Source organism: Protopterus annectens, chromosome 6.part0, assembly GCF_019279795.1.
Source record: "Protopterus annectens isolate FY-2018-M chromosome 6.part0, PAN1.0, whole genome shotgun sequence".
Taxonomy (NCBI): domain Eukaryota; kingdom Metazoa; phylum Chordata; order Ceratodontiformes; family Protopteridae; genus Protopterus; species Protopterus annectens.
The window spans coordinates 1,953,208,941-1,953,223,416 of NC_056737.1; the positions used below are offsets into that span (position 1 = coordinate 1,953,208,941).

General features: G+C 39.8%; 1 protein-coding gene across 1 annotated transcript in view; it reads right to left on the reverse strand.

The window, feature by feature from the left end:
• The window catches only part of ITGA4 (integrin subunit alpha 4), a 1,222,769-nt gene that overhangs the window by 540,301 nt on the left and 667,992 nt on the right, over positions 1-14,476 (reverse strand). Inside the window, exon 14 of the mRNA XM_044075262.1 lies at positions 6,426-6,580. Coding sequence (XP_043931197.1) covers positions 6,426-6,580 — 155 coding nt within the window. The remainder of the gene's footprint in view (positions 1-6,425; positions 6,581-14,476) is intronic.

Consider the following 14,476-nt stretch of genomic DNA (forward strand, 5'->3'; position numbering starts at 1 on the left):
TATTTCCCCTTCTTTGTCAATTCTCAAGGTCGTCAATTTTGTCCTTTAAAGTAAGATATTGTAAGACTGGAGATTTGGTTTGATTGTTTTGAAATCTTATATTCTTGGTGTTTCATCTTATTCTATAAATGGTCCACTTCACATTCTGAAGAAGAAATGTCCTGCTTGTTACTGAGCCACAGCTGAAAACCTGGCGCCTGAAGGGAAACAGATTCCATCATTTTAAGGATATTCTCTGTTGCTTCCCTCTCCATAGACTGTTAAGAAATATCCTCCTATTTTCTTACAGATGCATTTAGTACATTGGTGGGCTCCATTCTGAGATATTAAAAAAGGAAATAAATTAATTTTAAGAATAAGGGACTGAGAGCTGAGAAAAGTTGCTCCTCCATGATGGGATGCTTGTTCTTGGGTAATTAGTTTGCAGTAAAGTGGAGGTTAGTAGGGTTCAGGTAGTAATTCAGGAATGACTAACTTCAGGAGGAATGCAGTTTTTTCAGTAATGGGGAGCTATGTGGTTTTCTTAAAATAACTATGGTGATGTTCTTCGTTTTGTGAAAAGTAAATAAACCATAAATCCTTATTCTCATTTTTTTAATGGAGGTATCGCGGGAGGTGCAAAGAATACATGCAGGCCATATTCAAAGTATGCTATAAGCACCTGCAGTCCAATAACACTCCTGGCTTCTGTGTCAGCAAACTAGGCATTTTGTAGGCAACTTTTAGTCAATTTAAGACTTGGGATTGCTGTTCTACAACATTTTGAAATTTTAGTGTTTATCGATTATGATGCCTAAATGTTGTTTCCCATCGGGGTATATTTTAAGTATTCTACTACAGTAATTATATAATATTATAGTCCTCAAGCAACAAATAAAAAAGAACAACAGTAAGGTTTCCCTAACCCCAAAAAGTGTTTCTATCCATTGGAGTTTACGAATGATAACTCTGGGGAATAATACAAGCAAAGTACAACACCATAAGCTTGAAAACATGTATTCATTGCACATACTATTATTACAGTCAAAAAAGGGTAACCAACATTTTAGCTGTTAGCAGATTTTAGAGATGAAGGCCTATAGGAAAATGGGCGTATCAAAATGACCATAACTGAATGAAAAGTGAGAGCAAGCTTAGCTCAAGCTCTGTGATGCAGTGGGATGAAGCCCTGATCGAGACCCAAGGAACCCAGCTTTGGTTACAGAACCCAATCCCTGAGACATCAGTGGAGTGGATATCGAATGAGGGTCATTTTTACTGCTTTATGTCATAAATTCAGGGCTATTTACATACTCTGTATGCAACTGCATTTAGTATAGATTCATGTCTATGAATCAAACTTATACGTATATGTGTAAACCCCTTAACACCATAGCAGTGGTCCCCCTATCACTTATGCATTAATCATATTACACTTTTGCGATAGGGGGGTGTGTTTTAAAAAAAATCTTTTACATTTTCGTAGTCATCCTGAAAGTCTGGGATTTGCATAACCATGTAGCGCCACTCTTCATGGATCACTGTTATAAAAATGTGAATCCCCAGACTACAGACCTCCCCAGGCTAGTGAAAGCGGATAACATATGCATACTAAATCTAGAGCAATTGATAATAGTTTTTCAATCTTACTCACAAACACTGGCTAATCTACAATGTATGTACTGTACCTGTGTACTATGTATGTATTCTACCTACATTCCAAAGTTCAGCTGTACACCACAAATCTATTACTTACCTTTATTTTTAAAATTAATATCTTTTTTGATTGTTCTCTCCACTGTAACTGTTTGTGCTGCATACCACTGTAAAAACATGTCTCTTGTAATTTGTGTGTATACTGACTATGTCTAAATAACTAAATGTGTCTGTAATTTTTCTTTGTGGAGCTTTTCTCCCCGGGCCTCTGCTGAAAAAGGGCCTTTTCGGCTCAGACACCCCCGGTTAACAAATGTAAAATAAAAATAAAATAAATAAAATAAAATAAATACCACCCATTGTGTAGTTCCACACAGAAACCGACTTATAACTAAAATAAGAAACTAGCAAACAATGCCACATTTTTCAGAGAACTTCTAAATTAAACTGTCTGTACTTCCATGCAAGATACAAAGCACTGTATGAGATATCCGTGAATGCGGAAACCACATTATGACATTTTTTTTTAAAAGAACTTCAATCTAGCATTGATAAAACAAATTTATTCAAAAGGATACCACTCCATATTATGAGATTTACCTGATCCTGACTTCTCATTATGGTTTGGCTAGTCTAATTTCTAAGTTCAGCACAAATGTTTTAGCTAACATTTTAACAGCACTCTGCTTTATTGTAGAGACACGCTGTAACATGTAGTCTGAAATATGTCTTCTAACTAATGTTCATTTTGTAATTACTGCTTTTTTGAACATACATAAAAAACTAACCATTTTTCTGTCTATGCATTCTTCTTCAGTGTCAGAATCTTGTAATGCCAGTACTCATCAAATTGGCTCCCTACTGAAATGTCCACAGTCAAAATGTTGAGTGCTAACAAGCCAAAAAGAAAAAAAAAAAGACTAAAAACACAGGAGAAAATTGAATCTTGAAGATCACCCTTCTCCTTAAATCTTCTTTTTACAGGGAAATAAGCCCCTACCACACCCCTCCCCCAAACGTACAATATATATACCAACTCCGAGATCTCCATACCTTGTAGAAAAAGAAATAATGTGAGAAATGTCTTTTGTAAGTCCATTCTTTCAGCCATTGAGTCTCTGTATTTGAAGACTCGGGGTTTCAAACACATCCATCAAATCTGCATTATTTTGACACATATGTTTAATTTCTTTCATGTAATTTTTTTGTCAAATTTCATTTGGGCTTGATACTTGGCTCCACAAGACATGCTATGGTGAATTATAAAGGCATTCCTTTTTGGAACAGGTGATATCATTTTAGTCACAAAGTATTTATTGAGAAAATGCCATAAACATGACCATTTATTTACTGTATCAATAGAAAAAACAATTCTGCAGGAATAAAATGCACTATCACTCATTCGTTGTTTTAGTCAGCTAGTCAGGCAGTCCAGGCAGCAATCTCCACTGCTGGCTTTGAGAAGTGAATTTCCAGCTTACCGTGTAAGAGAAACCTTTACTAGGAAAACTTTGTTTTCTCCTACAGAGCATATTATCCACATTACATTCCTTGTCAGTTCTGAATTAAATGGACAAAATCTGGGGAAGCAGTATGCACTGCACAGGTAAACAACTCAGTACGTGCTGCAGAAGTACTATGAACCTGTACAAAAACATGGTAGCTGCTTATGCACTGCACAGGTAAACAATTCAGTACGTGCTGCAGAAGTATTATGGACCTGTGCAAAAACATGGTAGCTGATTATGCACTGCGCAGGTAAACAACTCAGTACTTCTGCAGAAGTACTATGAACCTGTGCAAAAACATGGCAGCTGATTATGCACTGCACAGGTAAACAACTCAGTACGTGCTGCATAAGTACTATGAACCTGTACAAAAACATGGTAGCTGATTATGCACTGCGCAGGCAAACAAATCAGTACTGCTGCAGAAGTATTATGAACCTGTGCAAAAACATGGTAGCTGATTCTGCACTGCACAGGCAAACAACTCAGTACTGCTGCAAAATTACTATGAAACTGTGCAAAAACATGGTAGCTGATTATGCACTGTGCAGGCAAACAACTCAGTACTGCTGCAGAAGTACTATGAACCTGTGCAAAAACATGGTAGCTGATTATGCACTGCACAGGCAAACAACTCAGTACTGCTGCAGAAGTATTATGAACCTGTGCAAAAACATGGTAGCTGATTATGCACTGCACAGGTAAACAACTCAGTACTTGCTGCAGAAGTATTATGAACCTGTGCAAAAACATGGTAGCTGATTATGCACTGCACAGGTAAACAATTCAGTACGTGCTGCAGAAGTACTATGAACCTGTGCAAAATCATGGTAGCTGATTATGCACTGCACAGGTAAACAACTCAGTACTGCTGCAGAAGTATTATGAACCTGTACAAAAACATGGTAGCTGATTATGCACTGTGCAGGCAAACAACTCAGTACTGCTGCAGAAGTATTATGAAACTGTGCAAAAACATGGTAGCTGATTATGCACTGCACAGGCAAACAACTCAGTACTGCTGCAGAATTACTATGAAACTGTGCAAAAACATGGTAGCTGATTATGCACTGTGCAGGCAAACAACTCAGTACTGCTGCAGAAGTACTATGAACCTGTGCAAAAACATGGTAGCTGATTATGCACTGCACAGGCAAACAACTCAGTACTGCTGCAGAAGTACTATGAACCTGTGCAAAAACATGGTAGCTGATTATGCACTGCACAGGTAAACAACTCAGTACTGCTGCAGAAGTACTATGAACCTGTGCAAAAACATGGTAGCTGATTATGCACTGCGCAGGCAAACAACTCAGTACTGCTGCAGAATTACTATGAAACTGTGCAAAAACATGGTAGCTGATTATGCACTGCGCAGGCAAACAACTCAGTACTGCTGTAGAAGTACTATGAACCTGTGCAAAAACATGGTAGCTGATTATGCACTGTGCAGGCAAACAACTCAGTACTGCTGCAGAATTACTATGAAACTGTGCATAAACATGGTAGCTGATGCACAGCTGATAAGGAAGTCAACAAATTATGAGCAGTGCTACCATAATCCAAACATAGTCGTACTGTAAACTACAGCTTTCACAGCAGTGTCGCCCAACTAGATAAGTCTCTTAGCAGGAGAGACGGCACTGTGTGTTTAAGGAAGCACAGGTTATGATTCTGTCAGTGACATAACAGTAAGCTACATACATGTGAAAAAAAAAACGGCAAGCACCAAAAGGTCAATGAGTAGACTTTATTAAAAAAATGATAAGCGCTTTCATCTCGAACAGACTAACAAGACTTCATCAGATAAAAAAAAATCACTTCAAATGTTCATATTTAAATACTACTCAAGTCACAGGACAAAATGACATTCATATCAAATTAAAAAATTATAAAACATTAATTCAAAAGTCAGATATAACATAACATTAAAAACATGACAAACTAAATAAAAAATGATGAAATGCATCATTTAAAATACATACAATTATAATATTTTAGTGTTCGCATCAATACCAAGTCCAGTTGTGAACCGACTAATGAAATCAGTCCTCGCCAAACCCAAACCAATCTGAGCACCACTATCTTGCACCAATCCATTACCAACTTCCTGATTTTAATCTCAAAAGGCAGCCAGTAGAAGCCATCTCATTAAGTCCGGGGCAACTAACAGGGGTTAAGGCCAAAATCCAGTACAATACCCATTTCTCTAATTGCAACTCCCAAGGACCGCCCCTAATATTTTGTGCCACTTTCTCAATAATAATAAATTGAAAACTATGTTCTGGGAAATAATGAATGTGTTTAAATAATGCATTTGTTAAATGCCTTTTATGGATATCATAAAGATGTTCATAGAGCCTATCATGCAGACCTCTCTTGGTTTTACCTATATAGAAAGCCTAGCATTGTCCACAAAAGGCTGTGTACACAACACCCCAAGTCTCACAAATGAATTTACCCTTGATGTTAAAAAAATATATATATTTTTTAATTTGATATGAATAGGATTTTGTCATGTGACTTGAGTAGTAATTGAATGCGAACATTTCAAGTGATTTCTGATGAAGTCTCATTAGTGTGTTTGAGATGAAAGTGCTTATCGTTTCTTTAATAAAGTCTACTCCTCAACCTTTTGGTTCTTGTCTACCTTTTTATCATAGTCTGTCTTTTTCATTTGAATTAAGCTACATACATGTGCCATCCCTTCATTCCCTCCATTATAGGCAGACATAAAAATACGTGTGTGTGTGTGTGTGTGTGTATGTGAGTGTGTGTATGTGAGTGTGTGCGCGACATTAGCACTTGTATCACAGTACTGTAGTCATGTAAGTCACACCAGGAGGAGCATATGCAATTTGAACGTTAAAATTTACTGAAAGTGTTTGCTTCTACATATTAAGAACATAGCAGGAAATGAAAGCTATTTTAAAGGCAGGTCAGCATCTGCTGATTTCCACAAAAATCATGTCACCTGTCATTGACCCACTCCAGTGAATTACAAAGCATCAAATCACCAGGAAGGGTTTAAACATTCAGCCTGAAGTGGGACAAGTCATCCTCTCCTATTTCCTCATGACTAACATATCAGGACACTGCATACCATGACTGATGAGCTGTGAGTCGAACAAAAAAGGTGGCACAGTCTAGTTTTAACATCAGTATCAATGGAAAAAAACAATATTGTATGTACCCAATAAGTTTACCATTTTGGACACTTAAATCACTTGTTAGGTTAGTAAAGGCTATATATATATTTTTTTTTTTTTTTGCACAATTTACCTATGTGGCCAGGGACTTCTTTGCCTCTATATTTAAAACAAAGAGTCAGGTTCATGCAGGCTGTAGGCTGTCCATACAGAAAACATTCTTTTATACTCCGATTGAATGATTCAGGTAGATCCATAGAGGCCTCAACAATTGCAACTGCCCGAGTCCTGTAACAAACAGAAAAAGACAAGAGAGAAGATTACATTCCCAAACTCCAACAGATAAAAAGAGTGATTGAGCAGAGAACAAATAAGTTAAGAAGTCTTTGAGTTAGTTAGCAGCTTACTTAATAAAACTGCTCCTGAGCACAGTAATATTGTTAGACATTCATTATGAATCATCAATTTATTCATTCATTCTCTAATGCTCACTAATCAGGATTATGTTGAGCTGGAGTTTATCCCAGCAATTATATGGGTATAGGGCATGGAACCAGTCCTGAATGGAATGCAATTCCATCACATGACAAACATATCTCTCACACACACACACACACACTCACACACACTTGCATGCTCACACATCCCTACAGGTGATTTAGAGGACTGAAATTTCAAAGTAACATGTCTTTAGGATGTGGGAGGAAGCTACAGCATCTGGCGAATGTCCTATTGATTTTAAAAATACTCATTCTCAGGAAGAAAAGAGATGTTAGGTAATATTAACTTTAAAAAAAAAAAAACTTTGCTGAAGAATGTCCCTAGAGCAGAATTATAACTCACCCATTCATTTTAGCTTTCTTAAATAAACAACGTAGTTTGCATTTTAATATATGTAAAATTCTTCTTTAAAAAATAAATAAATAAATAAAAACTACATCTTATAACTCAGGGCAAGTTGCAGCACTGCCAAGACACTTGGGTAATTATTTCAGACTCTTGACTGAGGCAATGACATGTCCTTCTGCTGATAATCACACTCTGAATACAAGACTCTGATAATTTAGGATAAGCTTTCAGTCTCTTTACTAAATCTATAAATCAAGACCTTGTGCCAAGTAAAATGATACTAAACAAGAAGTCCCATTCACTACAGCTTACATTTAGTATGTTTTTTACCCAATAAGTCTTGACTTGCTCTCTTACTCTTTTACATTTAATCAAGACAGAGATGTTTGTTCCTGATCTGTGGAATTAAGAGCTTTGTTTCCCTTGCCTCTCTAGTAGTAACTCAGTTGCAGTTGACCTACTGTCTGGTATTAGCACAGAAAAAGAAGTAGGCAACTTCAAGTTTAGACAAGCCTGCAGACTGCAACATTGTGGGGTTTTTATTGGTAAGCGGCAATGAGAAAATTTTGAATATTTAAATGATTTGAAAATATTCTTCTGTCTTGACAATGTACATTCTACTCATCTCTTACTGTGCAGATGCATGATGTTTGACATGTTCATAGGTTCATAGGTTTATACTAGGCTATCTGCCCTAGGGCATTTATAAGCCTAGCCAGAGTGTGTTTGGCTTTCGCCACCCCTTGGAATGAGAATACTGTGCCCATTTAGTTTACTGCGCCTCTGTCTAGCAGTGACACAGAGATGACCCCCGGGGTAAACCTACGATCTCCCATCCACTCAAGACTTCTCTTGAAGAGAGTCAGTGAAGGGCTTTGCGCCTAACATGGACTAGGATTCTGTTCCAGAGTGAAGGGAGCCTCTGGGTTATGAATCTGTCCTTCCAGCATGTCCTACTTATTTCTGTGTTGAGGTTCAAATTTCTCGTTCTCGTGGCTCTGGTGGATTTGGATTTTCTGAGGTGGAGCATGTCCATTAATTCCGGATTGGACATGGCCTTGTACGTCAGGCACAGATCGCCTCTGAGTAGGCGGTATGTGACTGAATAGAGCTGGAGTTTCTTCAGCCGGGCAGCATATGGCATATGTTTGAGACCCTTGATCCTCTTGGTGAGGTAATTTTGGGGTCTTTCTAACTGCTGCAGGTGTCGGGTAGGGTACATCCCAAATGGGGCATTGTACTCAATTATGGACCTGATAAGGGAAGAGTAAAGGGGCACAGTGACCTCGCTTGATCTAGATGTGAATCCTTTCATGATAAGGTGGGCAATACAGAAGGTCTTTCCTAACCACTTTGGCAATGTGAGTGTCAAATGAGAGGTTACTGTCAACTTGAGTCCCTAGGTCTCTGATTACTTCTTCCGTACTTAATGGATTACCACCTATGTGGTAATTTGTGGGTACTTTGTTTTTCCCAAAGGGTATGACTATACATTTTTTGGCATTTAGTTTAAGGCCATGGCTCTGGCACCAGTTATCCATTTCTATGAGACCTTTTTGAAGGATGCTTGTGTCCGCTGGAGAATCAATTATGGCGCCCAGTTTGTCAGCCACAATCCTCCTATGTTAGCTTGCACCTCAGAAAAATAAATGCCGAACAAGAGAGGTCCCAGGACCGAGCCCTGTGGGATGCCACTTGTGACTGGCTTAGAGTCTGACATGGCTCCAGCAATTCTGACCTTGTGGGTTCTGTCCTTGAGCCAGTTTGCAACCCATCTTGTGACATAGGGGTTTACATTTAAGCTGGTGAGCTTGTCTATGATGCCCGAGTGGAGTATTGCGTCGAAAGCTTTTGCAAGGTCAAGGTAGGCTGTGTGAACTGCCTTACCCTCATCAATGGCCTTAGTGACTGTTTCAAAGAAGTCGACCAGGTTCAAGAGGCAGGATCTGCCCTTGACAAAGCCGAATTGGGTAGGATCCAATGTCTGTAGGTCCTCAATGTCTTTGTTTATGAGTTCCATAATGATCCTCTCCATAGCTTTGCAGACCAGGCTTGTCAAGCTTATGGGGCGGTAATTTCCAGGGTCCGTAGAAGCACCTCCTTTGTGGAGTGGGACCACTGTTGCTGTACGCCATTCTTTGGGTACATATCCTATAGTAAGGCTAAGATTAAACAGCAGCCTTATGTGTGGCTTTAGTTCCTCTTGGAGTTCATGTAGCACGCAACCCGGGACACCGTCTGGTCTCACTGATGCTGTGTTTTTAGCTTTGGAGAGGGCGGCTCTCACCTGGGCATCTGAGATGTCAGGGAGGCTACACTCTGCTGGGATAGATATTTGTCCTTTTGGGGGGGAGGGTGGGGAGAAATTTGCACTGAACCTGTCTGCCAGTATGTTGGCAATGTCTGTGGGTTCGGTGTATTTTTTGTCATTTTGGACTAACTCTGAGCATATCTGGGAGTTTCCACCCAGGTTTCTAACATAACTAAAGAAGGCCTTGTGATTGTCTTTAGTGTCTTGTGCAATTTTTCTCTCAAAGTTGGCCTTGGATGATTTTATGAGTGATCGTAGTTTTTTGCTAGTACTGATCAGAGATGCCTTCCCTTTTAGGGATTTTGCTCTATCATGTAGTAGCTTCCTCCTTCTGTTGTAAAGCTTATTAATGGCTGGGGTCCACCAGACAGGATGCCTGCCTTTGGGGGAATGGGTCTTGGTTTTATTTGGGATTGCATGATCCATGCATTCTTGAAGGTGTCCATAGAATGCATTTATAAAGGATTCAGCGGAGTGGGCTGTGGTTTCCACTGGCCCTGGGGCCTTGATGGATACCATTTCAGTCTTAAGAAGTGTGAAGTCAGCTTTTGAGAAATTCTTCACTGTGGTCTTCTGTGCTGGGGGTGGGGGCGGGATGTGGATTTCCAGTGAGATTAATTTATGGTCTGATCTCACCAATGAGGGGTATACTTCCGGTGTGGAGCATTGTGTCCCCATGTTTGTGATGATCAGGTCTAATATGTTATCCCCTCTTGTGGGAGTGGTGACTAGTTGTTCCATCGCATTTGAGTTTATGAATTCTAGGAACCTTTGGGCTAGGGTGTTGGGGCTTGAGTAATGCTCCCAGTCTATGTTTGGGTAGTTGAAGTCTCCCAATATGATGGTATTTGAAGAGACATTCATATTCTCCAGTGTCTTTAGAAAGGCTGAGTGGGGTTCCTGAGTTTGAGAGGGTGGTCTGATATATCTGATTTCCCATTGCTTCCCAAAACTGCAAAAATATTGGTTCACAGACAGGGGATCACTGTCTAACATCACTTCTTCAGGAATTTCATGCCTTACAAAAATGGTTCTGAGCAGAGTGATTGCATTATGACTCATATCATGTAGTTGTACTGTCTCAGGAAATTAAAAATAATAGTCCACAAAGAGAAGTATGTATGAGTCCTTAGAGTGGAATAAGTCATTTGCTATTTGCAGCCAAGTATTTAACAATGCCATGAAGTATTAATTCATCTTTCTGGTTTTGATTCCTAAACATGCAACAGCTTTCACAATGTTGCAGAATTTCTTCTGTCTGTGAAAACATGTTAAGCCAATACATGACATCAGAATAGCTCATACTTAAATATGTCTTGTGCCTTGACTACTATACTCTTACACCTATACTATACTATATACTATATATACTACATACTATACACCTGATGATCAGACTACCTCCTTCGAATAACATTTATTAAGTACATGACAACTGAACATAGTAGGGGAAGTAAGGTTTAATAAGATATAGTTATTTGACAATCTCTAGCTCTCCTATTACCCAGAAGTCATAGCTTTATGTCACACCTAGTACATACCTTTGACTCATGCAACTGTTCAACAAACACTGGTATCTGAGGCACTATGACACAAACTTCCAAATTACTTTGAAGTAAATCCTTTTGACGTTCTTTTAACTATGTGCATCAGCTTATCAGGCTGATCGTGAACTTGTATGCCATAATTCAATAATGAAATTAGCTTTTTTGAAGATGTGCATATATTCTTGGTAATGATTACTTGAATATGCTTTAGAAAAATGTAAGGTCTAAATCCACAATAATCTTTCCACTAGAGACATAATTATGGAACTTTTAACCAAGTCTACAGCTTGCATCTCTTTTTCTATCTGTGCAACTATCAATGCTTTATAAGCTGTTTATTCTTCCCTCTTGTAAAAGTACTGCACCATGCCCTTGTTAACTGACATATATCTGAAAAGTACTATGTTGGATCGCATCATAAAGCATGTGTAGTTAGGAAATATTTCAAAATCTCAAAGTTTTTGCTCTTGTTCAATAGAACAAAACTATATTATGTTCTGGTAACTTCCTGAATGGCATTGATATACCTTGAAAGGTGTGAATGAACTCGGACAGATACTGCAACACACCTAGAAAATGTATAACAGGTGATTTATTACAAAGCTTGTTCATGTTTATAATGACTTTTATTTTGTCAGCATCTGTTTTCAGCCCTTTTGCAGATAAAATACATGCCATGTATTTCAGAGAAGATAAACAGATTTGTTGTTTGTTCCTATTAAATTACAAACTTTAGACCACATCTGTCCAGTAGATTTACTAGATGTTCACCATGTTCCTAACTGGCACTCCACACTATGACATCATCCAATATATTAATTAGCCCTTCAAATACAGTTGCCGTCTTGAAAGTTCTGGATCTGCTAAAGTCCCCAATGGTAGGCTAAGGCTAGAGCTGTATAAAAATAGTGTAGATTGGAACTATCCATCTGATAAGAAATGCAAGCAGCTGTGCAATTATATATACCTTGGGCATGTAAAGCATTATTAACACAAAACACACACCTACATTCGCGGAGGCTCTCAATAAAAACCTGCCCAAGCATCAGGGACATCCAAAGCATAAACGCAAGCAAACTCCACCCCCCAACACAACCCAAATGACACATAGCTCATAAACTCAGTGTGCCACTCAAACACAGCCCATAAGGCATAACAACGTACCCAACACTCTAGTCATAGGTGACTCTATAGTCAGGCACACTGATGTTCCACTCACTAGACTAAGCAAGGAGAAAGTTACTGTCAGCTGCCTGTCAGGTGCCAGGATCTGCCACATAATGCATGCACTCAGGTCACTCCACAATAAGTACAAATATGACACTGTCATTGTCCATGTTGGTGTGAATGACCTGAGACGTACCTCCCTGGACTACATGAAAAGAGACATGGAGGAGCTCTCCGATCTTGTATCCCAGGCAGGTATGGCCCTAACCATGAGTAGCATCCTGCCATCACCCAGAATGATACCACAGTACAAGGACAAAATGATTGACTTAAACAACTGGCTAATCTTCTGGTGTCATTCTAAGGGGATCCAATATTTGTCTGCCTGGGATGACATGATCGACAGTCCACGATGCTTTGCCAGAGATGGCCTGCACCTGTCGCCCTTAGGATTCTGGATACTGGCTAAGGCTCTTGCCACCCCTATAGTGCCTTTTTTAGGCAAGGTTCAAATGACAAATTCACCACCGTAACAGGTACAAGCAAGCAGAATCTGAGGGTAATGCTATTCAATGCTAGAAGTCTAAACCTCAAAATGCACTCACTTGAGGCACTCCTTAAAATAGAGAACATTGACATCTGTGCAGTGGCAGAGACCTGGTTCAAAGCTCCAGAGAGCACCCCTGCATTACCAGGCTTCAATTCATACCACACCTTTCGGCCACCTAACCCAGAAAGAAGCACTAAAGGCGGAGGTGTGTCCATATTCATTAAGGATATCCACACCTCCAGGCTAGTTGCACAACATAATGCATCCGAGATTATCCAAGTGCAACTAACTCTGGGCAAGACCGCAATCCAAATTGTAGCTTGCTACAGACCCCCCACCATGCCCCAGGATTCACACTCCTCATTTCTTGATATACTGGAAAGTATTAGGGTACAACCCAACACCCTAATAATGGGCGATTTCAAATACCCCACCATTAACTGGGAAAACTACTCATGTACCAACTCTTTTGCTCAAGGTTTTCTAGAATTCATAAATTCCAACGTATTGGATCAACTTATTCACACCCCCACCAGGGGCAGCAATATCCTAAACCTGGTCATTACCAACATGGGAAACCGGTGTTCCACACCAGAGGTCAATTCCTCGTTGGTCAGATCCGACCACAAGCTAATCAGCCTAGACATCCACATCCCACCTCTAGCCCCAATTAGGGAAACCATCGTAAAAAAACTTCTCCAAAGCCAACTTCACACTTCTTAAGACAGAAGTGGCAAACTTCATGACACCCATGCAGACGGACAATAGAGGTATGACTGCCGAATCCTACACAAATGCACTTTATAAGCACTTACACGAGTGCATGGATCATGCTATCCCTAATAGAACCAAGATCTTATCCTCCAAAAAAGGGAAGCCAATCTGGTGTTCCTCTGCCATAAACAAACTCTACAACAGAAGAAAGAAACTGTTGCAAAAAAGAGTAAAATCCCATGACTGGAGGAACTCCCTGGTCAACCTCAGTAAGAAGCTGAGATCCCTCATAAAATCCTCCAAAGCTAGTTACGAAAACAAAATTGCCACTGACTCTAAAGACAACCACAAAGCATTCTATAGCTATGTCAAGAATCTAAATGGGAACACTTAGATCTGCTCTGAGTTACAGCACAATGGCACTAAATATACAGAACCAACTGATATTGCCAACATCCTAGCAGATAGTTTCAGTGCTAACTTTACCCCCCTCTCACCCCCTAGAGGGCCCATCTCTATACCGGAAGAATGCAAAGTTCCTATAATCACGGCTGCACAGGTAAAAAACACACTCTCCAAAGCCAAGAACACAGCATCCATGGGACCTGACAATATCCCAGGCTGCGTTCTACACGAACTACAGAATGAACTGGCACCCTGCCTAAGTGCCATGTTCAATCATAGCCTCACCTCAGGCTTTGTACCCACTGAATGGTGCACCACAACGGTTATCCCACTCCACAAAGGGGGAGCCACTACGGACCCTCGGAACTACCGCCCCATTAGCCTGACAAGCCTGGTCTGCAAGGCCATGGAACGTATCATCATGGCACACATAAACAAAGACATTGGTAATCTCCAAACTCTGGACCCTACCCAGTTTGGATTTGTAAAAAGCAGATCATGTCTCCTAAACCTGATTGACTTCTTTGAAGCAGTCACCAAAGCCATAGATGAGGGTAAAATGGTTCACACAGCTTATCTAGATCTCGCCAAGGCTTTTGACACCATCCCCCGCTCTGGAATTATAGATAAGCTCACTAAAC